This window comes from Macrobrachium nipponense, chromosome 21 (assembly GCF_015104395.2).
Source record: "Macrobrachium nipponense isolate FS-2020 chromosome 21, ASM1510439v2, whole genome shotgun sequence".
In the NCBI taxonomy this organism is placed as follows: domain Eukaryota; kingdom Metazoa; phylum Arthropoda; class Malacostraca; order Decapoda; family Palaemonidae; genus Macrobrachium; species Macrobrachium nipponense.
Window position 1 is genome coordinate 14,861,426 of NC_087212.1, and position 25,970 is coordinate 14,887,395.

General features: G+C 37.3%; 1 protein-coding gene across 1 annotated transcript in view; it reads left to right on the forward strand.

Moving 5' to 3' along the window:
- Positions 1–7,526, forward strand: part of LOC135197671 (uncharacterized) — a 27,738-nt gene extending 20,212 nt beyond the window's left edge. The window contains exon 3 of the mRNA XM_064224684.1: positions 7,087–7,526. Coding sequence (XP_064080754.1) covers positions 7,087–7,526 — 440 coding nt within the window. The remainder of the gene's footprint in view (positions 1–7,086) is intronic.
- The last annotated feature ends 18,444 nt before the right edge of the window (positions 7,527–25,970 follow it).

Consider the following 25,970-nt stretch of genomic DNA (forward strand, 5'->3'; position numbering starts at 1 on the left):
CCTGTTACCTGCGTGAGTATGGGAATGAGTTTGTAAATGAAAAAGAAGTTGCCTAAATGGGGCTAGGAAGAGGAGGCATATCGATTTGTTATAGTGCTCAAGTGTTTTCAAGTTGCTAATTTATTGTGGGAGCTGTTTCTGACGACAAGAGTTCCTTCAGACCAGAATATGTCACTTCCCGTGCCGTAACAATGCTAGAATATTTCTGCTCATTGCTGCAGAGGTGATGGTTAGAGAGGGCATTTCTTTGCACTTGCTGGTAGATAAGTGATTGGGAGTTATCAGTGAGGTAGAACAGTTCACTGACTGGACCCTGGCTTGTCGAAAAGATAGCCATTACCCAGACAGCGGCTGCATCCTTCCCCCCGCCAAATTCAGGGTGGCACTGCCAAGAGAGCCTGAGCTCACTTTACTATTTATGCATATATATATATATCTATATATATATATATAGATATATATATATATATATATCTGTATATATATATATATACTACACATATATAAATGTATATATATATATATGTATAGTTATATATGTATATACATATGTATAAATATATATATATATTTATATATTTGGTATAATATAATGTATATATGTTTATATATATATATATATTATATATATATACTACGCATATATAAATGTATATATATTTATATATTGTATATTATATATATAATATACCATATATTATAAATATATAATATATTTATATAATAAGTATATATATGTATATATATGTATATACGTATATATATATATATAAGAATATATATTATAATATATATATATAATATATATATATATATTACGTGTCCAAAGTTTTTTACAAGAAATTCCGGCAGGTAAGTCCTAAAATTGGGTAATAGGGTTTTTCTGCTGAGATAAATGCCATTTTAGACCTTCACCCAGCGTTTCTTGATTGAGTCATTGAAATGGAAGTAAATACAGGCATAGATGTAATGGAACCATTAAAGCAGAATCATAAAACCATCATAAATCATATACTCCGGCAGCTCATTAGAACTTAGTACATGATGGCATAGTCGCCCCCCCCCCTCCCCCCCACAGTATTCGTCATTGCTCTGTGGTGAATTTAGGTCGTGAGTGTGATTAATGATATTGTGTCCACGACGCTTGAAATAAAGCTCCCACTGGAGTTGGACCGAATGTCTAAATAGTCATTTACCTGGACGTCAGTACGTCCAACCTCCTGGATTCTGAAGCGTTCTGTTTGCGTCCTACTATGAGATTCAGGGCTTCTGTAACACGGGTTTTTGGCAATAACTTTTTATCTATGCATTTCAGAGATATAACGCTTATTCAGAATACACATTATATCTACACATAAATTTTGACTGTGTTCTGCATTACGTAGGTTGAATAAATTTGGTACTTTTTAAGTGTTTTTTTTGAAGACGGGCCAACTTACTCAGAGATAAGGTTTCGAACGCACTCTTACGTAACTTATGACAGCATTTCTTCCCTCTTTCTCGATGGATGATTGGCTATACGTAACGAAGGCTATACCTCTGGCAACAATGACAAAAATTTAAATACAAGCAAAGAAGTACACAATTGTGAACTCTGAATCCTCTCCATTGATAATTGTCATAATGAACAAACCAACAAAATATGTTAATACATACAAAAACACTTCGATTATTAGTCTAACTCCCAAAATAAGTGTCCTAAGAAATTATAATCTATTTTATAAGTCACAATCAGATTGGCAAGATGTAGGGAATAGTTGGTAATTTTCAAAGAGATAGTAGACAAGCTTGATTTGATAACTGCTGTATCCAATGTCAAGCAATTTTTATTTATCGGCTATCTACCTATTTACAAAAAAAAATAGACGGTACCGTATTTTGGCTTTAAACCTTCACCAATAATTATCGTCAGAATGATGACTTCATGAGGCTCCACCCACTTTGGCCTCATTATAATTCAGGATAACAATGAAGGCTATCATGGACATTGTTGTATTAGAAAATCTAACTTCTGGCTATATAAACTCATTTCTCGAGTAGTTGTAAGAAGTGCTAAATGATCCTCAGGGATCCCAGCAGTTGGCCTAAATGTTTAATTCATGTATATTGCTGCTATTACTAATTTTGCGGCACTACTGCTACAGTAGTATTACTACGCTAGCAGAGATACCCCACCCACATCTATGTATCGTTCCGCCATTCATAAAGTCTTTATATCATATCGGATGATCCGTTGGTCTGCTGTAGATTTTAGCACACATAAGCTTGTATTTACTTTGGATAAAAATCTTATTTTAACAAAAATAGTTATATAAAGACTGTTTACATACAATCTCTCTTTCTCTCTCTCTCTTGGTGGCATAGTGAATAGTTAATGGAAATGTTCAAAATCCTGATTGACATTACAAGTATTATAATCACGTTACGCTAAATACAAATCAGACCATAAACATTGGATTTAAACTAGAAACTGAATAATTACCTATTCAGGCTATAATAAGTATGGCCACGGGCTTTCTCTTGACTGTATAAAGTTGCAAGTCGTAAGACAAATGCAGTTTTGCAACCACGGGGACAATTCCAAATCCTGTTAGCCATTCTTGACTACTATGGGTTTCAGAGCCGATGGAATAAGGTGAATGGGTTTCTGTCTGGTGGATGGGCGGGGCAACATTTCGTAAAACGATGTTTACCTTGCTTACGTAATGAATGTTTTTCGACTCTTGGCTCGCAATCATTGGCCAAGGCGTCGGCTAGATAATTTCTACTCTATAAAAATTAAAACTATCGGGTTTAGGTCATTGATAATGCTGACAAAATTTGTGTGTAGTTGTAAAATATACATATGTCAACTTTCAGCTACATCCGATGCTTTGATAAGGAGCAAAATCCAAAAAACCGTGTTAAAGAGGCCCTGAATTTCATAGTAGTGTGGCTGTATTGTTTTTTACTCTTTTACTTTTATAATGTGTGAACACGGTCGTTTATTACTTCTTAACGGATGGAATAAGCGTTTGAATTACCCTTCAACGTCATTCGCAGCTTTGTCGATCATTATTATCTCCAGGTGTCTGGTATTGTACGTAGTAATTAATTCTGGTTATTATTACGCTCTACAGGGTTTTCAGAAATCCTCTCATGTGTTCCTACCTTTGAAGGAGAAACAAGTGTTGGTAGCTGTAGTAAAAGTACGATTCAGGATGCGTTGGATAATATGTTACTGTCCTAGCGGGAATAACCTTTAACTTTACTGTAGAAGTAGCAGCAGCAGTAGTAGTAATAACAATAGTAGTACTTGTACTAGTGGGAGTAGTTATAGTAGTAGTAGTAGTAGTAGTAGTAGTATACGTGTGGTAACTAATGAGAGTATTCCAAAGACGGAAAATGAGGCTCTTGGTAGCTGAGAATTCCACGAAGGAGCCCTTGCAGAACGAGAGAGAGAGAGAGAGAGAGAGAGAGAAGAGAGAGAGAGAGAGAGAGAGAGAGAGAGAGAGAGAGAGAGAGAGAGAGAGAGAGAGAGAGAGAGACTGTGCAGAAATGTTCCGGAGTACTAAGAAATACCGTTGGTTACAAATTTATTTGTTGAATAAAGAAGCTAAACGTTGGATTACCTTTCGTTAGCCTTGGTATGTTGATTTGACTGGAAAAAAAAGTCGCTTTGGTGAGGAGAAAACGAAAACAAGCGTTTCCTGTTTCTTGTCCCGGAAGGTGTGAGCAAAGTTACAATAACTTATTTGTTGGTGGTATGACGCTTTTTGAGATGTATCATTTCCAAAAACATATTTTATTTTGTGGTGAAGTGATACACAGTCGTGTATAGGTTCCACCTTGAAACTGATCATGTTAATTCTCTTGAGAATTCTGTAGTTAATTAGACCATGGCGTTGGATTGTATCCGTTTAGTATTTTATGTATTTAATTAACTCGTTTCGATTGCTGTTTCAGTCATCCAGTGAAACTGGCAATTTATGATTTGTATAAACCTACAAGGTCATTCATCGCACCCTGCCATTTCTAAAGACCTATGATATGAATGCTTCTTGAAGTACAGAGAAAGTAGAAAATTCCATAGGATAGAAGTAAATATGTCTGAATGGCTGTTTCAGAGCAGTTATCCCACGAGGCCGAGACTCCCACAGATTAATATAAAACTTGGGGCCAACATGCTCCTTATCGGTTCTATCATTTCAGTGAATCAACCTGGGTAATTAAATCATTTCATTTGCCGGCTCACTCGTTTAGTTCTTGAAGTGCTTTTTCTCACGCGCGTCTGTATGTGTATATATATGTATATTATATATATATATATATATATATATATATATATATATATATATATATGTATATATATATATATATATATATATGTATATGTATATAAGTATATTTCTTACCCACATCGGCCGAACCCAGGTCTTTCAAGTGAGAGTACCACTCTTTCACTTAAAAGACCGTAGTTCGGTCCCGATGTGAGTCAGAAAAAAAAAAAAAAAAAAAAAAAAAATATATATATATATATATATATATATATATCTATATATATATATATATATATATATATATCTTGGTAAGTGATTGCTTTTATTTCAACTTTGAGACTCACTTTCTATCCTGACTACTTATTGTGAAGAGTCTTCATAGCATACATTTTTAATCTATTTTTTTTTTTATTTAAAAAGAATCCTACCAATGTCTGTTAATTCTACGGTCACCCCTCCTCTTCCATCCGTAACGGGACTTGGTTGAATATGAAGACTATTATAGTAGCAATAATACTCCATCTTTCGTAATCCTCAGTGATCTGCCTGCGTTAAGTACTACCCAGTGATTGGACAGTATAAGCAGTCATCTTCATTAAGTGGGGAGCATTTGATCATCCGCATCAATTTGATTACTTTCGTCCGTCCCATTAATCTGGCTGAGCTCTGAAGGACTTTTGGACTTTTCCGAATTGGGTGAACCCGATTATCCAAGCAAGTCACTTTCGATACATGTGGTCAAGAGGATTATATTCCAAATAAATGAAAGCTTCACTCAAATCAAGGGTTTCGCGTTGAAGTTTTCGTGTTTTCGTGTAATGCGATTTGTATGATTTTATGTCATACATATAATCATTGTTTAATATTTATTTTAATGGGCAATGTTGGGATTTTGCTTTCTTGGTTTGATGTTTCTTTTTTTCGTTTAAAGGGCAATCTGTTCGTGGAAGCTTGCTTATCGATATTCATGTTTTTTTTTGTGGGTGATTTTATATAGAATTAAAGCCTCTTTTTACATACTGCTGCTACTGCTATTACTGCTACTACTATTTATCATACTCGTGCTTGCTTAACTCGACGTAATTAAATCTGTCTTTCTCGTTTCTGCGATGAGATAAGAAGTATCTACAACATGATGAGGTCATGGAAGGTGAGTCGAGTCGATTATCTTTATCCTCGAAATAAAATAAGAACAATGGAGAGATCTTATCTTTATTCTTTGAAATCAGAACGCAAGAATGGAGAAATGCCGTCATCCTGAAGAAGTCACGGAATAAACAATGCAAATGGAAAGATATGCATTTCTGGCTCCTTGTTCTTTGCTTCGCACGAGAGGCAGTATTGGGTCTTTCATGTCGCTTATTGGAAATCAGGAGATGGAAATGGGGAAACAAGTGGTTTTCTCACTCTCTGCTGCCTGCTTTCCTGCTGGAGTGCTGTGCTGCCAGATTGCCGATTTCTATTTTTTTTTATCTCTCTCTGTATCCATTATATATACATGACATACGACGCACACACCACTACATATATATATTATATATATATATATATTATATAAATTATGTATATATAACATATACATAAATTATATATTTTTTTTTTTTGGTCCCCCCCCTATACAAAAAATATTGTGTGTGTGTGTGTGTGTTGATGTTTACAAAATATTTTCCTTGTCTCGATGCATAAACCATTAGGTCTCGCTTTTTTTGTGCAGGATAGACTGATTATTTGCAAGGTGAAAAATTGTATGGGGCTAGCGGCTTCTTTTTGGAAGGGTGAGGTTCTGTTCTTGAGGATGCAAACTTATCTATACTCCGTTTTTTTCCATCTGTCCATCCGCCTGTGGTGTTTGCGCATGGTAACAATGCGTCCCGGGCTTTAAATAATATCCTATTTCGAATATTAACGGTGTAATTCACATACAGTAAATTATTAAAACACTTTTCAGTTGCAAATGTACACCCAGATATCCTTTTATTTACCTAAAACTTACACATACCGTAACTATTTAAAAGCCCGGGACGCAGTGTTACCATGCGCGACCACCACAGGCGAATGGACAGATGGAAAAAAACAGAGTATAGTAAAAGACAACAGAAGGATGAGGGTGGGTCTGTTCCAGCTCTGATCTGCGTTCGTATGAGCCGGTATAAGTAAGTATATCTTAGTTTTACCAGACCACTGAGCTGATTAACAGCTCTCCTAGGGCTGGCCTGAAGGATTAGATACCTATTTTTACGTGGCTAGGAACCAATTGGTCACCTAGCAACGGGAACTACAGTTTATTGTGGGATCCGAACCACATTATATCGAGAAATGAATTTCTATCACCAGAAATAATTCCCCTGATTCCACGTTGGTCGGGGCGAGAATCGAACTTCGGACCACCGGATTGGTAGCCGAGCGCGAAAACCACTCGTCCAACGAGGAACTATGAGCTGCTATAGACTTATATACCCTTCTTCGTGGTCAGGTGGATAACGTTACCATGTTCGGATGTTCCGGATGCGGGATTCGAATCTTGTAGGTCGTCAGAATGTCTTCATTTGCTTCTTCATTTGGATCTTAAGCTTTGTTGTTACTATCGTATCCAGAATGTGAAGGAATCAGGAAATGAAGAGGGTATTGCATTCCTTACAGTTCCATACCTAAAGTGTTTTAATCATATTTTAATTTAGGATTTCGATTCGTGTAGTTTGTGCATCCATATGTGTATTATTCTGGCCCTGGAATCTGTTTGTAGATAAACTGTATAATATGGAATTCCAGGGTCCTACCCACCACTCAGCGAAACTGGAAATGATTTAATCGTTATTGTGTACGCCAGAATATGACAATGGGTCCTTGTCGTCTTCTACAATCCCCTCCCCATTCTCCTCGCCCCTCCCCCTTCAGCTTCTCACCCCTCCCCCTCCACCTTCTCCTCACCCCCTTCCCTCCTCCACCTTCTTTTCATCCCCTCCGCCTCCACCTTCTCCTCACCCCCTCCCCCATCGCCATCCCCTTCCACCTTCTTCTTCACCTTCTTCTCACTCCCTCCCCCTCCACCTTCTTCTCACCCCTTCCCTCCTCCACTTCTCTTACCCTTCCCTCCTTCACCTTCTTTCATCCCCTCCGCCTCCACCTCCTCACCTCCTCCCCATCGCCATCCCCTTCCGCCTACCCCTTCCCCCTTCCTTCCTTATCTCACCCCCTCCCCCTCCCCCTCCCCCTCCTCCTCCTCCACCTCCACCTCCACCTTCTCCTCAAACTCCTCCTCCAACATAACAAACCATTTGGAAATGGTGGAGTATTCCCTGGAGGACCCGAGAGACTCTCCCACACCCTCTGAATTTCACTCAGCGACTCAAGACATGTTAGCTGTCTTCCCTCCTGTCAAGAATTTCCTCCGTTTGGAGACAGCTTACAATATCTCTCTCTCTCTCTCTCTCTCTCTCTCTCTCTCTCTCTCTCTCTTTTTTTCATGACACAATCTCTCACCTCCCCATTCCGTTGAACGAATAGAAGTGTATTCCGCGTGTTTGGGATAGATCATGTTTTCTTTCTGGTATGGGTGACACAGCTCTAAATGTTGTTCGTGAATTTATTGAATGGATAAAGAATTTCTTCAGTGATGTATTATTCTTCTTCTTCTGTATTTCTTTAAAGGATGGTTATTTTCCTCTTACGAACGAAATCCATTGACAGCTTTTCGTGCAGTGGCCTATAATGATCTAGGCTCCCGCGCCCATCTCGGTTTTCGTATTAGAACGAGACACTGTTGCTTGAATAATTTTTTTCAGCAGGGAAAAATCTATTACATTTATCGGTTTGAAGTCAGTCATTTTTGTATTGCACTGTTCAGTGACTCGTTTGAAATCAGTCATTTTTGTGTTGCACTGTTCGGTGACTCGTTTTCCCCCCTACTGCCAAACTTTGGAATTGTCTTCCAATCTCCTTTCTTCCTTCCTTCCTTCCTTCTCCCTTCTCTTTCTCGCTTTCTCAGGGTTAAATGTCCCCTGTTCCATCTACCTCTACCGTTGAAGAAATTGCAATGGAAAGGAAAACTCTTCATTATGGAAAGGCACAAAAGAAACTCGCCTTTCTTTCCATTTCTCTTCCTTTGTGAAGAAAACGACAGAGGAAAGTGATGAGATGAGGATTGCAGTTCCTTCGGGGTGGAGCCAATTAGGGTGTCAAAAATATGTGCGTCATAAAATCGTCTTGGAAAATATTTGCCACTTTCCGTAAAGTTGTAGAAGGAAGGACGTTTGTGTCTGCAGAAATAACCAGAGCAATTTGCTACTCTCGTATCTGACAGCAACTTTGTGGAAAGATCACTGGAGACCTTAATATGTTGCCACTAAATTGTCTTTTTAATTCTCTCTCGCTCTCTCTCTCTCTCTCTCTCTCTCTCTCTCTCTCTCTCTCTGCTTGAAACAACACAAAAACTTGTATATACGTTTGTATTACACCTATGTATTTATATGACTATATACATAAGAAATAAATGTCGAACAGTGTTTTGGAGCAAGATGATGTGAAAAAAGCTTTTTCTTTAATTTATTCATTTTTTTGGGTAATTTTATAGACTTTGAGGGAATGTGAGACTCAACAAGATTAGTAATACTGCAATATATCTTGGTGAATGTCTTTAATTATTTTGTTCGCCAAACCCACAGTGAGATTCTGGCAGCTGACGTTCTGGATGTGTAAAATGCCAATACCCCAGAGTAAAAGTTAGTGATAATGGAAATTGACCTAAATGGAAATTGACCTAAAACGAACTGAGTTGACCTCTACCGGGTGTTCTGGTAGCAGTTTTGCAGGTGCTGTTGTTGCAGTCGTCTTCCAAGTGCCATTATGATTGACGTTGGTAGTCACTTGCTGTAGCAGTCTTGTAATCTCTCTTGCTGTTGACGTTTGCTAGGATTGTAATCTCTCTTACTGCTTACTGCGGGCATGTATAAGGTTGTAATTTCACTTCCTGTTGGCTTATACTAAGGCAATGATCTCTCTTATTTTAAGTATATTCTAAGATTGTAATCTCACTGTCTGTGGGCATATACTAATATTGTCTTGTAACCTCACTTGCTGTGGGCATATATTAATAATGTATTGTAATCTCTCTTGCTGTGGGCATATAGTAAGATTGTAATCTCACTTTCTGTGGGCATATACTAATACTGTCTCGTAATCTCTCTTGCTGTGGGCATATACTAAGATTGTAATCTCACTTGCTGTGGGCATATGTTAATAATGTATTGTAATCTCTCTTGCTGTGGGCATATACCAAGATTGTAATCTCACTTTCTGTGGGCATGTACTAATGCTGTCTTTTAATCTCTCTTGCTGTGGGCATATGCTAAGACTGTAATCTCACTTGCTGTTGGCATATACTAAGATTATAATCTTACTTGCTGTGGGCATATACTAAGATTGTAATCTCACTTGCTGTGGGCATATACCCCTTAAACGCCGGAGCGGTAAATAAAAAATGACTCCCGTATGCCGGAGGGGTTTGAGAGTGAGCGCGTAAGCAGAAAAAATATTTTTTTCAAAAATCACAGCGCGCTTAGTTTTCAAGATTAAGAGTTCATTTTTGGCTCCTTTTTTTATTTTTTTGTCATTGCTTGAAGTTTAGTATGCAACCATCAGAAATGAAAAAAATTATCATTATCATATATAAATAATGCGATATATGATAGCGCAAAAACGAAATTTCATATATAATTGTATTCAAATCGCGCTGTGCGCAAAACGGTTGAAGGTAACAAGTTACTTTTTTTTTCGTTGTAATGTGCACTAAATTGCGATCATTCTGATATATAACACATTGTAAAACGATAAAAGCAACACAGAGAAAATATTATCACAAAATAATGCATGAATTCGTAACGCGCTTACGTAAACACATATTTTTTTCAAAAATTCACCATAAATCTAAATATTGTCCTAGAGACTTCCAATATGTTTCAGAATGAAGACAAATGATTGAATATTACTATACTGTAAGAATATTAGCTTACAAATGCAGTTTTCGACCATATCTGACGAGCTAAAGTTGACCGAATGTCGAATTTTTTATATATATATTTTTTTTATATGCAATTATTTCGGAAATAAGAAAAGCTACAACTTTCAAATATTTTTCGTTTTATTCTACATGAAATTGCGCACATTTTCATATATAAAACTCTATGAAATGCCTAATATGAAACGGAGCAAATATTCCGAGAATGGGACTTACGCATTTCGGAGATTTGTGGCGGAGAATCCGCGGGCGGAGGGAAGGAAAGTTTTTTTTAAAAATTCACCATAAATTTAAATATTGTGCTAGAGACTTCGAATTTGTTTCACGATGAAGATAAATGACTGAATATTACTAGACTGTAAGAGTTTTATCTTACAATTGCGTTTTTCGACCATTTCGGTAGAGTCAAATTTGACCGAACGTGGTTTTTTTTTCTATTTATCGTGATTTATATGCAAATATTTCGAAAATGAGAATAGCTACAACCTTCACTATTTATTGTTGTATTATACATGAAATTGCGCACATTTTCATATATAAAACGTTATGTAACGGCTAATTTAAAATGGTGCAAACATTACCACAATCGCACGTATGATTTTTTCGGAAGAGTTACCGCGCGGACGTAAAGAAAATTTTATTTTTTTCATAAATTCACCATAAATCGAAATATTGTGCTAGAGACTTCCAATTTGTTGCAAAATGAAGGTAAATGATTGAATATTACTAGAATATAGGCTTTTAGCTTACAATTGCGTTTTTTCGGACCATTTCGGTAGAGTCAAAATTGACCGAAGGTTGAAAATTTGTCACATCATTTTTATATGAAAATATTTCAAAATTGATAAAAGCTACAACCATGGGTTGTTTTTAGTTGTATTGTGCATGAAATTGCACACATTTTCATATATAAAACTTTATGTAACGGCTAATTTAAAATAAAATGTGCAAACATTACCACAATCGCATGTATGATTATTTTCGGAAGAGTTACCGCGCGGACGTAAGGAAAAAGTTTTTTCATAAATTCACCATAAATCGAAATATTGTGCTAGACACTTCCAATTAGTTGCAAAATTAAGTTAAATGATTGAATATTACTAAAATATAAGAGTTTTAGCTTACAATTGCGTTTTTCGACCATTTTCGGTAGAGTCAAAGTTGACCGAAGGTTGAAATTTTGGCACTTATCGTTATTTATATGAAAATATCTTAAAACTGATAAAAGCTACAATCATGAGTATTTTTTTGTTGTATTCTACATAAAAATGCGCACATTTTCATATATAATACTCTATGTAACGGCTAATTTAAAATGGTACAAAAATTATGTCAAGTGACGAAATAATTTCAGAGATGTGTCACAGATACTTTTTTAGTGCGGCAAGAAAGAAATTCGCGCTTGCGCGCCTGCGTAACGATTGTAAACAAAACAAACAACCCTTGATCCGTGAACTCCCAGCATCCCCCAAGGCGCGTGATTCAAGAGTTTTCGGCTGGTAGGCCTAAAAGTATTTTCCGCGAATTTTTAAAAAAACTTTTGTATGTCGACGTAAAATACGTCCAGTCGGCACCGAGAGACTAAAAATGTCGACGTAAAATACGTCCAGTCGGCGTTTAAGGGATACTAAGATTGTAATCCGCACTTTCGTGGGGGCAATAATTAATTACTAATTTATTATTATGTTAATCTCTCTTGCTGTAGGCATACGCTAATATTTTAATCTCACTTGCTGTGGCATATACTAAGATTGTAATCTCTCTTGCTGTGGCCATATACTAAGATTGTAATTTCACTTTCTGTGGGCATATACTAATACTGTCTTGTAATCTCCTTTGCCGTGGGCATACACTAAGGTTGTAATCTCACTTGCTGTGGCATACACTAAGATTGTAATCTCACTTGCTGTGGGCATACACTAAGATTGTAATCTCACTTTCTGTGGGCATATACTAATACTGTCTTGTAATCTGTCTTGCTGTGGGCACATTCTAAGACTGTAGTCTCACTTTCTGTGGGCGTTTACTAAGATTGTAATCTCACTTGCTGTGGGCATGTACTAAGATTGTAATCTCACTTTCTGTGGGCATATACTAATACTGTCTTGTAATCTATCTTGCTGTGGGCACATTCTAAGACTGTAGTCTCACTTTCTGTGGGCGTTTACTAAGATTGTAATCTTACTTGCTGTGGGCATGTACCAAGATTGTAATCTCACTTTCTGTGGGCATATACTAATACTGTCTTGTAATCTATCTTGCTGTGGGCACATTCTAAGACTGTAATCTCACTTGCTGTGGGCGTTTACTAAGATTGTAATCTCACTTCCTGTGGGCATATACTAAGATTGTAATCTCGCTTTCTGTGGGCATATACCAATACTGTCTTGTAATCTCTCTTGCTATGGGCATAAACTAAGATTGTAATCTCTCTTGCTGTAGGCGTATACTAAAATCGAACTGTCTATCGAAAAGTGACTTTGTGAAGCAATGTCCCACTTCCCTTTAGAACTTTGGCGCCATTTAAAACTTGGCTTTTGTGTGAGGAGTTTTTTCGAGTCAAACCGGAATGTGTCCCACACCAGAAAGGCTCTTCTTCATCTAATAAAGACTTGAAGCAGGAACTTTTCAGAAGGATCTAGACCAGCGGTTCCCAATTACTTTTGGTCATTACCCCACTTTTTCTAAAATTTATTACATAATTAATGTAAAACAAACTCTTTTTAGATGGTTGAACCTTCCTTTATATTCAGTTATTGAAACAAATATATCAAGAAGTACTCTTACGTGCTTCTGTTGAAAAAAAAAATGATACATATAATAAGGTTGAAAATAAATGGAGGGAATATATAATTGAAATAATGTTTATCAGGGTGAAAAATTACAAATAAATAGGCCTCTTCTAAATGCTCCTGCCATAGCCTTCTATGTTCTCCTGCGATATCCTTCTTGCTTTAGCTGTATTCTCAATGTTTTTTACGGTATCTTAGTCCATTTGTCTTTTGAGCATGTAAACGAAATTGACTATTCACACAAACGAAATCTCATGTATTTTACAGGATGTTCCTTTTTCATTCTATTATTCTGTTTACAACCCAGTGCGAGGGTCGGACAGTCCTTCCTGGAAAACGCGACAGAAAATAATTATTTAATCAAAGACGAATCTCCCTCGCTCTTTATTTTTCGTACTTCTTGACCTTTCCACTCACGTCGTCACGCTAAAAGATGTTTGGTTGGAACCGAGACTCATCTTAACGTTTGAGATAATATTTATTTAGATGCGATCAAAGAAAATTTTCTAACCTGGAAAGCGCATCCCATCCGCGAGAAAGATCACACTGGATTCACACTGGATCGACATGTTTTTATTTTTTTATTTTTTTATCTTATTGGAATAATAATTAGTAAAAGCTGGAATGGTGTACGTTGCTTCTAATTGAAAATTCCAAGGAACTGACATACATATATGTTTACAAATATATTCGGTTATGCTAATCAAGCATATTACTGTGGATCCTTTTGCACATAATTAAGAAGCACGATACAATGTATAATTACATATATATATATACACACACAGATACATACATATATATAATATGTATTTACCTCTTTCTTCCACGACAAGGACATCCTTCCGTTGCGTTTACAGGCTTCTAAGTCAGTCCCCCCAACTTGGAATACAAATGGCCTGGAATCTGGAATCCTCAGGGCAACATTTGAGATGGATACTGGGGTGCCACAAGGGAGCTGAAGTGGTCGCGTGATTATTATCTAAGTGGGTCCTTGCTTCAGCCGACCGTAAACAGAACCACCTGATGGAGACAATTCACTTGATTACTCGTGTTAGGTGACATTCGTAAACGGTGTTGTAATATAAAGAGTAATCTTTAGTTTTATTGATGTGGAAGGGTAAATGTTCGTTACACTACAGCACGTCATAATCCTTGGTAATGAAGAGAAATGTTACAACTGTCTTTACATTTCTAGAGCTTTTTACGGTTTTTTTTTTATTTTTAGTAAATTTAAGATTGTTTTATAAGTTTATCATATTAATTAATTGACAGATTCCCAGAAGATGTAATAAATGTTATTACGAAACCTCGGAATAAAGAAATATATAGTTTGGCCAGTTAAAAATGCTTACTGATATACAAAACTCATTTGTCACTTAGGTAAAGCATTTACAAGTGAGTTCTAGAGGATAATTCAACTGACACACACACACACACACACACTTACAGAGAGAGAGAGAGAGAATATAAGTAGACAAGCATCCTTGACAGGAGAGCTCTTGAACCGGATGCATGTTTTTTCTAAAGTATATGAGCATAGACGTACCGATGTAATGTACACCGCCTCTTTTAAGAAATTATGTTTTTAAATAAAATAAAAAGAAGAGCGTTTTAGCTCTGTTGCATGTTGTGAAAATTCGCAATTGACCGGATGATGGGACTTGCTGCTCCCTATTCTGAATACTGTGCGTTGTTCCAAGATTCAGAGGAAAAATTATATTTCAAGTATTGTGATTGTGAAAGTGCTTGTTTCTTCGGAGAGAATATGACAAGTACTTAATAGTTAATTGATATAAGGAAAGTTTCTTTTCTCTGGCACTTTGAGAGTTGAAATGGTATGATAGAAAGAATGCAAATGGAGTTGTTTGTGTGTTGTTCGGGTATGCTTATGTTTGGCAGGGGAAAAGAGAAATAAAAGAAAATATTAGTTTGGAGAAGTGATTTCGACTAAACTGGTTCACGGTGGGTTTGCAGAGTGAGAAAGGTAGGCTGTGCAGGGTGATTTGGATGTAGATGTAAGTGACAGAGTGATAAACAGTCGATAGATATGAAGTCCCTAGAGTAAACCAATGGACACGGAGAGCCTTGTGGCATTGGGTTTGGAAAGTGGTTTGTTGGAAATGTAAGGTTTTCAAAGTATACTTGGATTATACAAAATGATGATGCATTGATTCTTGTAACGTGGCGTTGCAACGATTATAGTCAGCGTCTGAAAAATGGGGAGGAAAATAATTTACTAGATTTTATGGATTAGACTGAAACTGAATAGATAGTTTATTGTGTATGGGCGAGACTAGAAGAGGAACGAGGTAGAAGATTGATTGAGATACAGTTGCATAACAAGAGAAGTTTATTTGTAGGTGTATGAGAGGATGGTAAGGTAGTAAAAAAAAAGCCAGAGAGACGAAGAAGGGAAATGATGAAAATGCAACGATTAATCTGAGCAAGTGCTGTAATGAAGAGAATAAGTCGCATTGGAGGAAAGTGAATTCAAAGGGAAAGGTTGATGAACGAGTGAATCTCAGAATAAGAGGTACAAGTGTAGAGATTCTGTCCGAAGGGGCAGAGGAGAGTCAGATATGAATAATGTCAGCGTTGCTGTCGTAAATTTTAGAATGGAAATGGAAGTGGCTGTTGAGGATGGGGAAGTGGGAAATTATAGCGTGAAAGTCTGGCAAAGTTACGCGAGTATAGGATATTTGTAGTGAGATTCTGCAGTACAATGGTGTATGTGTAGTTGAGGGCCGACGAAGGTGTGTAAAGCAGGCAGAGGGAGATGTTCCAAGGAATGGTACTTTATATTAATGTGTTGATTGATAATAGGATTATGATAGAGGATGTAAGATGTATACGATGAAAAGACTGGCATGAAAGAGCTTCGCGTGTTTAAGCAAAGAAATTGTTGCGTCGAACGAGTGTTTGTTGATAAATTTGAGATTAAAGGAGAAAATCAGTATGAGGTATGCAAGTACTTAGGTGAACCTTATGATAGAACTGATAAAGATGCGACGTATAGGATGCTGAGGATTTAAGTTGTAGAGGGTCAAGTCGTGAAAGTGGTTAATTGTTCGGTGATGGAGATCGCTGTTTCGAGGGAGTAATTGGTCTGGTGGGAAAGGGGGTCGTCCGAGACAAGGGAGTGTTATATTTCCATAGCTGTTCATAATTAAGGAGGATTGAAGTAAGAGATTTTGGGATAAGAAATGTGTCTAGCAGGGACTATGGAATTGGTGATCTTCCAGGCGATACAATTTTTATTGTGCAAACAAAATGAAGTCACTAGTGAAACAGCTTAAAAGTGTTCAAAAGAGGGATAAGTGGAAAGTAAATGTGAATTAGAGAAAGGAAGGTTTCGAGGGTAAAAACGAAACATAATGGTGGTACAGGTGATGTTTTATATACGGAAGGGGGAAAGATGGGAAGCTTTTGATTTCTTGAGTTTTAGAAGTAAATGTCTTGGATGGTGGTAAAATGAGTCAGAATCTGTTAAGCAAGAAAAGAAGTGTGATTATGCAACAGATCTGAGAGACTCAGTGCAGTGGTCTGAGAGAAAAACATGCTGAGGTCTTTCATATATGAAGACTTTTTTTTTTTTTTTTTTTTTTTTTAATTCATTAGAACGAAGGAGGTCGAATATGAACGGAGAAACGTAAAATTGTTCTAAGATTTAATTTTGTAGCGTTTGAAGGAATATGAGACTGGAAAGCAGAAAGGCATGAAAATTAACCTCATATCATTGAGCCTTCTCTTTCATCTCGGTAAATCGTAAATGAAAAACTATCCTTAAATATCTATAGGTAATATTTAAAAATGGCTAAAAACTTCAGTGTTGGCAAGAGTTGAAAAGCTTTTTTTTTTTTTCAATAAAACCGGCGATTATAATTTCGAAAAGATACCGATTTGAGTCATCATCAGACAACGCTAAAGTGCTGCAATAAACAAACTGGAATTTAAAACGAAAGTCTCAAGGAACCATAACAGTAGATAACCAAACGGTGCGTGAAAGGTTCTATTCTAAGGACCCCATAAGGGTCTCACCCTCCACCACATCCGAGAGATCTTCTTCAGCCCCCAACACAAATTGTTGGACGATTTCAACAACTTCTTATGGCAGTTTATCGAAGTCTACGCCACACGTCATGAAAACAGACACCACAGGTTTATGTCAGATTCTCAGGTGCGTTCTTTTCTCCTCGTTATTAAATGATATAAAAGTTCAGAAATTAAACAAAAAATTATTTCATTATTTTTCCAGTGCCTCAGTTGCGTGATCGGTATGGTCTTTGCCTGCCACCACGGTTGCAGCGAGTTCGATTCTCGTGCATTCCACTGAGGGGTTAGAGATGTGCATTGGTGACAGAAGTTCACTCTCGACGTGGTTCGTCACGTAAAGCCGTTGGTCCCGTTGCTGAATAACCACTGGTTCCATGCAACGTAAAAACACCATACATACAAACAAACAAAGTATTTCCTTTTTTTCTGGTTTTCATGTAGAAACGAAGCTCTCCCAACATGACGAACGAACTGCTCTTCATGAATAGATCTCCATCTTTCGAAAACATTTTAATGAGAGATTAACTCACTCTGAAAAAAAACGTTTTCAATGTAAATCCCAGGAAAGCAAACGGACTTAACCGCACTGTTTTCCAAGATCTCTAGTCTTCATGATTCAATACTAAAACAATAAAATGCACCGCATTATGAAATTTTGCAAAAATTAAGTTGGTTTAAAAGGTTTCCCAGGGTGCTAAATATATCCATACTTCACCGTTGAAGTGTGCTGGTGTGGGCAGTGTTTCCACGAAAATTTATAAGTTTAACAGGAATAAAACAGCATTTTTCAGTGTGGACTCCCACATCAATGTATTATTTTTCCTGCTCTAATGATAGAAGTGGGCGGAGCCTCTTGGCAAACCCAAGATAAACTAAGTATTCGTCACCAACGGATTTCTCCTTAGGGGACTAGGGCTATCGGTGTACCTCAAACGGTGCACTGTAGGCACTACTTAAGGTTCTTTGCGGCGTATCTTCGGCCTCTAGCTGCAACCCCTTCTATTCCGTTTACTGTACCTCCGTTCATATTCTTTTTCTTCTATCTTCGTTCCCACCCTCCCCTAACAATTGTTTCATAGTGCAACTGTGAGGTTTTCCACCTGTTATATACACTATTAAAACCTTCTTTACTCTCAGTATCCCTTTCAACGCTGAATGACTTAATAGGTCCCAGCGCTTGGACCTTGGCCTAAATTTTATATTTCATTCCATTCCACAAACCAATTGTCCATTTTGATAAAAAAATTGACTGATGATATACACGTCAAAAAAGTTGGTCTACGAAGCAGCTGATGATTCTCCCCACTGAAATTTGTGAGTGATTTTATGTTGGGCTACAATTTAAAAAAATATCTTGATTCTTTGGTTGTTGATTTGATCGTAGTTGAACAAAAATGACTAGATATTATACACTGTTCCCTTCTTCCGATGGAGATTTCAGCGCCTCAGTAGCGTGGTCGGTTTGGTCTTGACCTGCCACCTTGGTGGCCGCGAGTTCGATTATCGGGCATTCCATTGAGGGGTCAGAGATGTGTATTTCAGGTAATAGAAGTTCACTTTCGACGTGGTTCGGAAGTCACGTAAAGCCGTTGGTCCCGTTGCTGAATAACCACTGGTTCCATGGAACGTAAAGACACCATACAAACAAACAAACAAACAAACCGATGGAGATTTCCAAGTGTACCAGTTGCATCTATCACTTTTGTTCATCTACTGCGACATCCCCTGAAACTTTGACGTCAACGGAGGGCTCCCCATTCTACGGAACAGGCTGGAAAACGGATTGTCTGGATCCTTTACGGAACTTCCAGGGATAATTGATGCTTATTACGGCGTCCGTGAAAGAGCTTTCGAAGTGGCTCTTATTTTCCCTGGACCGTGATAACTGGACTGACGACAGGTGATATAAAGGGACATTTGTTGTTCAAGAGTGCACGTGGTAGGCATAACTGATAATTACAGCTCATGCCCCGGCAGCGATGGTGATATCAGTTCGACCTTACCTGGTGCACTGTAAGCATTACTAAAGGGTGTATGTAGCTTCCCTTCACTAAATGGATCTAAATTTCAAGCCTTCAACATTACATTCAAACCTGCTAGCTGTCCTCCATTTCTTTTGCTTTCTGAATCTGTTTATCTTACTGTCCAACTACTCCTCTTTCTTCTTTCATTGTGAAGTATTGAGCTCTGAATGGTCAAAAGCGTTGGTCGTGTAATACAACGTTATTAACGTTATTAATTCATTCAATCATATCATCTCATTACAAACTATTACATTTTGACGTGGTTCGGAAGTCACGTAAAGCCGTTGGTCCCGTTGCTGAATAACCGCTGGTTCCATGCAACGTAAGAACACAATACAATACAATACAAACTATTACATTTTAATGGTTGTAGTTGTGAAAGAATGGTTAGAACTTCTGCTTTATACTGTTGTGGAGTAATTTGAGAGAGAGAGAGAGAGAGAGAGAGAGAGAGAGAGAGAGAGAGAGAGGAGAGCAGTAGAACAGTGAAACTTTTTGCTCATTCATGTGCATATACAATGAAGTGGATCCGATGTAAACGAGTCATTTGTATAAAAATGTCGAGTGTAAAATTAAAGGCATCCCAGAGTATTTACAATGAATTAGTAATATACAGAATTCTACGGATTCAACCCCGTTTTTTTTTTTTGTTTTTTTTTTTTTTTTTTTTTCACTCGGCTGAGAAATCTGGCAAATAAAGATACTGACGTATGGGAACAAACAATCCGGTGATTTTTACATAGAGATTTTTTTCGGCATCACTTAGGCTTATTTCCAAGAAAGATGAAGGTAGATAGAGGATGCCTTTTTGTAGTGTGTGTGTGTGTGTGTGTATGTGTGTGTGTGTCTGTGTATCCAGAGGACAGGGCGCGAGTCGAGTGAATGACATCTTGCCGAGAAGAAAAAGTCCCAAAGATTAAACCCCGGACACGGAGTGACTGAATCTGTTCTTTACTTGGTCTTTCATTTTATGATGGCAGCAGCCAGCCCTTCTTGGAAAGCGATGTTCTTGAATATGATAAAAGTTTCCGCAGCATTTTTGCCATAGAGAGCCTCCTCTGTTTTTATTATGAGTCGCTCGTCTTCTGCAGATAAGCAGTGATGTACTATTTATCTAAGAGAAGAATGAAACATGCTGCTAATTTTTTTTTTAACTTGAATTTGCTTAGATGCAGAATACCATGATTAAGAGGAAAGGCAGTATATGTATATATATATATACATAATATATATAATATATATATATATATATATATATATATATATATTATAGCAACTATTCTCCCTTGTCGTTTCTTACATTTTAATGATATAGATTATCATTAGCGACCAAATCTCTTTTCACTTCCTCTTGACAACAAGAGGTTAAAAATTCTTCTCCTACATAATAAAAAGAATGTCGTAATCCCATTAATCTTGGCCACGGCGGAAGGCCCATTTTAAAATACAGCCGGTGATTATCCTGAAGGGAAACTGAATCCGGTCATTTTCAGAAGACTCTTAAAGTGCCGCAATAAACAACCTTCGGAAATTTATGAGGACTCTCAACGACTCGTAACAATATATAATAGTGTACGCATAAAAAGTCTCTCTTTTTGATCCCCTCCGCCGACCCTACAAAAAAAAAAAAAAAAAAAAAAAAATCCATCCTCACCCACATCTCAAGGACCAGTAGTCCTTAGTTATCACATCATCAATTGTAGGACGATTAATATTTGCGTTGCTCTATTGAATTCGGCCAAAAACTTATCAAAATATTTTTCTGAATGATGTTAAATTATAAAAAAAAAACGCAAGTAAATGTTACCATGTATAACTGCATCACCAAACACTGTTATCATTCATAACAACATTACAGTGTATGCGAAATCTAAAACTATTCATCTTTATTTTGATGGATCTTATATTATGGACAAACACCCTACCCCACCCCCTCCCCATAAAAAAAAGGAACGGCATAATTGCATCTGTTTGTTTGTGAATAATAGTTAATGTCCTTTTCAATGAAATTTGCATGTAAACAACACTCTCTGGCCTTACTGGTTAGGTTAATTTGCATAAAAAAATACTCCAATGAATTGCACTATGCAAGGAAAAGTTCTCATCCTTTTTGATAATTAAGAAGAAAATATCTGTAGATACTTCAGTTTGAGAAAAGACCTTCAACCACTCTCAGTGACTGAAATTTTGATATTAAAATATTTAAGAAAACTGGATGGCTCTCATTAAATCTAACGACAACCGTGGGGCAGTTACTTTGACGCCAGATATCTTAAAATCAGTCGGTCTATAACCCAGACTTTGCTACAGTCACCTACTACCAGGTACTTCATTGGCTGCTTAAGTTTCAATGTGAACTGCACATATTATTCTGCCCTCGACGAGGATTCAGAATTAGGTTCTCTCGCCAGCGAGATAATTATGCTTTTGATCTCTCTCTCTCTCTCTCTCTCTCTCTCTCTCTCTCTCTCTCTCTCTCTCTCTCTCATGTACCTGCGTGTAATGTAGCGGCTACAATGCGTTGTTAATCTTGAGTATAGTGTTGTAATTGCAACTGTTATTGCTTCCTTTATCGGGGCACGGAGTCATTTCGTAGAATTTATCTCTTCTCTCACGCAGTTAGCATAATTTTTCTTTTTTCCATTTTTCCTGTGGGAGTTCCTTGACTATCATCCAGCCCTTATATAACAGGTAAGGCAGCTATGGTACGAACTACAACAGTAATAATAATAATAATAAGAATATTTTGTAATTAACGGTGCCAATTAAATGAATTTAGATATAGGTACTGAGGACGAAAATGGTGACTTAAAAAAAGTATGAAATTAAAAGGTTTACTGATTATATGGTAAATATCATGTTCTGCCTTTTCCTACCCGTTACATAACTATTTTAGGCCCTGGGGAGATTAGAGAACGTTTGAATAGTGACTGTGTAGATGCGGTTTTTTGGAAGTTGCTAAAAGTACCATCAGGAGTTCAGAATGGCTCATGTAAAAAAAGATGTCAAGCTGACGCATTTGATAACTATTTTTAAATCTCACTTTTGGGTATAACTTCCAGAGCTTCTCCAAAATATTAATGAATGCTTTGGAATTTAGTTAACGTTCCCCTTATAGTCAAGTCCCCCGGTTTATTAAAGGAAGATTATGTCTCTTAGTGTTTTTATCGAAGCGTGGAGTCGAGTTCAGTAACGCACCACAATAATGTCATAGATATTGTCGAAGAAAATGTATGTTGAGATGTTCAATGATGGCCGAAGATCTTTACGACGGGGCAAGGACGGACTCTCCTTTTGGGGTCTTTAACACATTACCTTTTTAGCATCGTTCTGGTATTTATTATTTTACGATGTAGATTTCGTCATAAATTCCCAGAGTTTGTTTATTACGGCACTTCAGTAGCTTCTGATGAGGAGACTTGGTTTCCACTGGGGATGATTATTAACGTTATATTAAAAAGGGACCCTCAGCTGGTAATCAAGAGTAAGAGGTATTTCAATCTTTTCTTTTTAGAGGCATGATACTTATCCCAAGAAGTAAAAGACCTTGTTCATAGTGGACGCCATTTTCTAAGTGTAGTGACCTATATTCTGTCAACTTCTATCCACCAATGGACCCCAGACTCATAAATTGAAGATAAATTTTAATAAGGTTCTCCTGGTCACCCTTGACCTCTTTCGTGGTAAAAAGTTGCGAGGAAATTGTTTCCCAAAATACATTGAGCGCCTCAGCTGCGTGGTTGGTATGGTATTAGCTTCCCACCTCGGTGGTCGCGGGTTCGATTCTCGGTCATTCCATTGAGGAGTGAGAGATGTGTATTTCTGGTGATAGAAGTTCACTCCCGACGTGATTCGGAAGTCACGTAAAGCCGTTGGTCCCGTTGCTGAATAGCCACTGGTTCCATACAACGTAAAAGCACCATAACAAACAAACCAAAAGATATTGCCAGACCTTTGCACGTCTTACTTTTTGGACATTCCAGTTAGTCTGTTCTAAATGAGCAATTGTGTCTTTTTTTGTTTTTAGTAACATTTCCTTAAGCCGTAGGAAGTCGATTTTATAAATATTCATATCGACAGTTTTAATTGTTATTGTCAACAGATGACTTTATTTGTCTCTGTCAACGTTATGGTGCTAATTTGTGATTTGAAAAATGAAAAGACTGCAGTAAATTATATGTATTTTATTGCTTAACGATCTCTCTCTCTCTCTCTCTCTCTCTCTCTCTCTCTCTCCTCTCTCTCTCTCTCTCTCTCTCTCTCGAAGGAAATTTACAAACATACTGCAGAACGATATAAGAGAGAATTCACCCCTAGAATAGATAATGAAGATAATGATATAGAAGTAAGGGATGAAAATAGTGAATATTTAGCTGGACATAGATATTAATGAAGCTGATATTGTGCAGGCTATTAATGAAATTAAAATGGAGCTGCTGCAGGCCTGATGGAATTCCTGCTATTTTGTTAAAGAAAGTAGTTCATTCTATCGCAAAGCCACTTGCAATATTATTAAGACAAAGTGTAGTACAGGCAAGATATATGATGAGCAACAAAAATTAGCATATATTAACCCCTACTTTCAAAAGTGGATCAAGACTAGAGGCAAGTAAATTATAGGCCTGTGAGTCTAACATCACATATTATGAAAGTGTATGAAAGGGTAATGAAGAAAAATATTATGAAACATTTAATAAAAAATAATTTGTTTAATAAAGGACAACATGGTTTTCGTACCCGGAAAAAGTACACAAACCCAACTGTTAGTCCACCGTGAAAACATATTCAAAAATATGAAAAGCGGAAATGAAACAGATGTGGTTTATTTAGACTTTTGCAAAAGCTTTTGATAAAGTAGACCATAATATATTAGCGAAGAAAAATTAGAAAACACAATATCGTGGATAAAGTAGGAAGATGGTTAAAAGAATTTTACACAACAGAAAACAGATAGTTATTGCAAACGACGAGAAAATCGGATGAAGCCAAGGTAATATCCGGTGTGCCGCAAGGTACGGTGTTAGCTGCAATACTGTTTGTTATTATGATTGAAGACATAGACAATAATGTTAAGGATTCGGCAGTGAGTAGTTTCGCAGATGACACAAGAATAAGTAGAGAAATACTTGTGATGAAGATAGGAACGCTCTACAAAGAGACCTTAACAAAGTATATGATTGAGCAGAAGGTAAATAGGATGGTATTTAACTCTGATAAATTTGAATCAATAAATTATGGAGACAGAGAAGAAAGATATATGCATATAAGGGACCTAATAATGAGACCATCACAATAAGGAAGCAGTTAAAGACCTTGGTGTGATGATGAATAGGAACAATGTTATGCAATGATCAAATAGCAACTCTGTTGGCAAAATGTAAAGCAAAAATGGGAATGTTGTTACGGCACTTCAAAACAAGAAAAGGCTGAACACATGATTATGCTTTATAAAAACATATGTTCGTAGTCCACTTGAATATTGCAATATGATATGGTACCCACACTATCAAAAGGATATTGCACAAATAGAGGTGTACAAAGGTCCTTTACAGCTAGAATAGAAGAAGTTAAGGACCTAGACTACTGGGAAAGACTACAATTCTTAAAATTATATAGTCTAGAAAGGAGAGAAGAGAACGCTACATGATAATTCAGGCATGGAAACAGATAGAAGGAATAGCAGAAAATATCATGGAACTAAAAATATCAGAAAGAGCAAGCAGAGGTAGATTAATAGTGCCCAAAAACAAAAACTATACCAGGAAAAAATAAGGAAAGCACACAGGACATTAATCCACTACGCACCAGCATCGATAATGCAGCGTCTTTCAATGCGTTGCCAGCTCATCTGAGGAATATATCAGGAGTGAGCGTAGATGTGTTAAGAATAAGCTCGACAAATATCTAAACTGCATCCCAGACCATCCAAGATTGGAAGATGCAAAATATACCGGAAGATGTACTAGCAACTCTCTGGTAGACATTAGGATGTCTCACACTGAGGGACCTGGGGCAACCCGAACAAGATGTAAGGTCTGTAAGGTAAGTTCAAGAGGCAGAGGTTTTGATAATTCTCTGTAATTACACGGACATATAGATAAGAGTTCCTGATGAGCTATTGATTAGATATCTTTATTTTGCACTATTAATTCGACCCACTTGCGCTTCTGTAGTCATCAGTCATCAGGTTGATTATCACTTCTGGTGATTCCTTTCACGGTCGGGTTGAAAGGGGTGAGCCACTCACGTCATCAAACTACCTACCTGGTCAGATCAGTTCCCTGTGACGCGTGATAACCTTCCCAGAAGGTTCTTGATGGCTCCTGACCACGTCTGTTCCTCCCCCTTTCCCCCCTCCATACCCCTCCCAATTGGAAGGATTTGATAGGATGGTAGGCCCCCTAGTTCAAGTCCCTTGTATGGAGGCACTGCCTACGTAAAGTGTACCGTGCGGAGCTCACCGTAGGCGGCACTAAATGTTCTATCCAGTGTTCTGGTACAAGCTTCATTGCTTTCTCTCTTTCGATTCTCGTTCATTCCTTTTGGTCTCTTTCCATCCAACCAGCTTTCCAACTTTCTGAATTCTGTGTTTTCATTGTCATCCATCATTTACAAACAAATCCTTCCGCTCATCTTTCTTAGTTCCTTGAAGTATGGCGCAATGGACTCATTATTATGATAATAATATTGTTTCCTGGGGATCCGTCATTTACGTTAAATCCTTCGATTTCCTAGGAATGTGCCGCAGTGGTATCATTATGATGATAACAATGATTCCTGGAGTCAAGACTTACAAGGAGGCGAAGACCAGGAGAGTCAACGATAA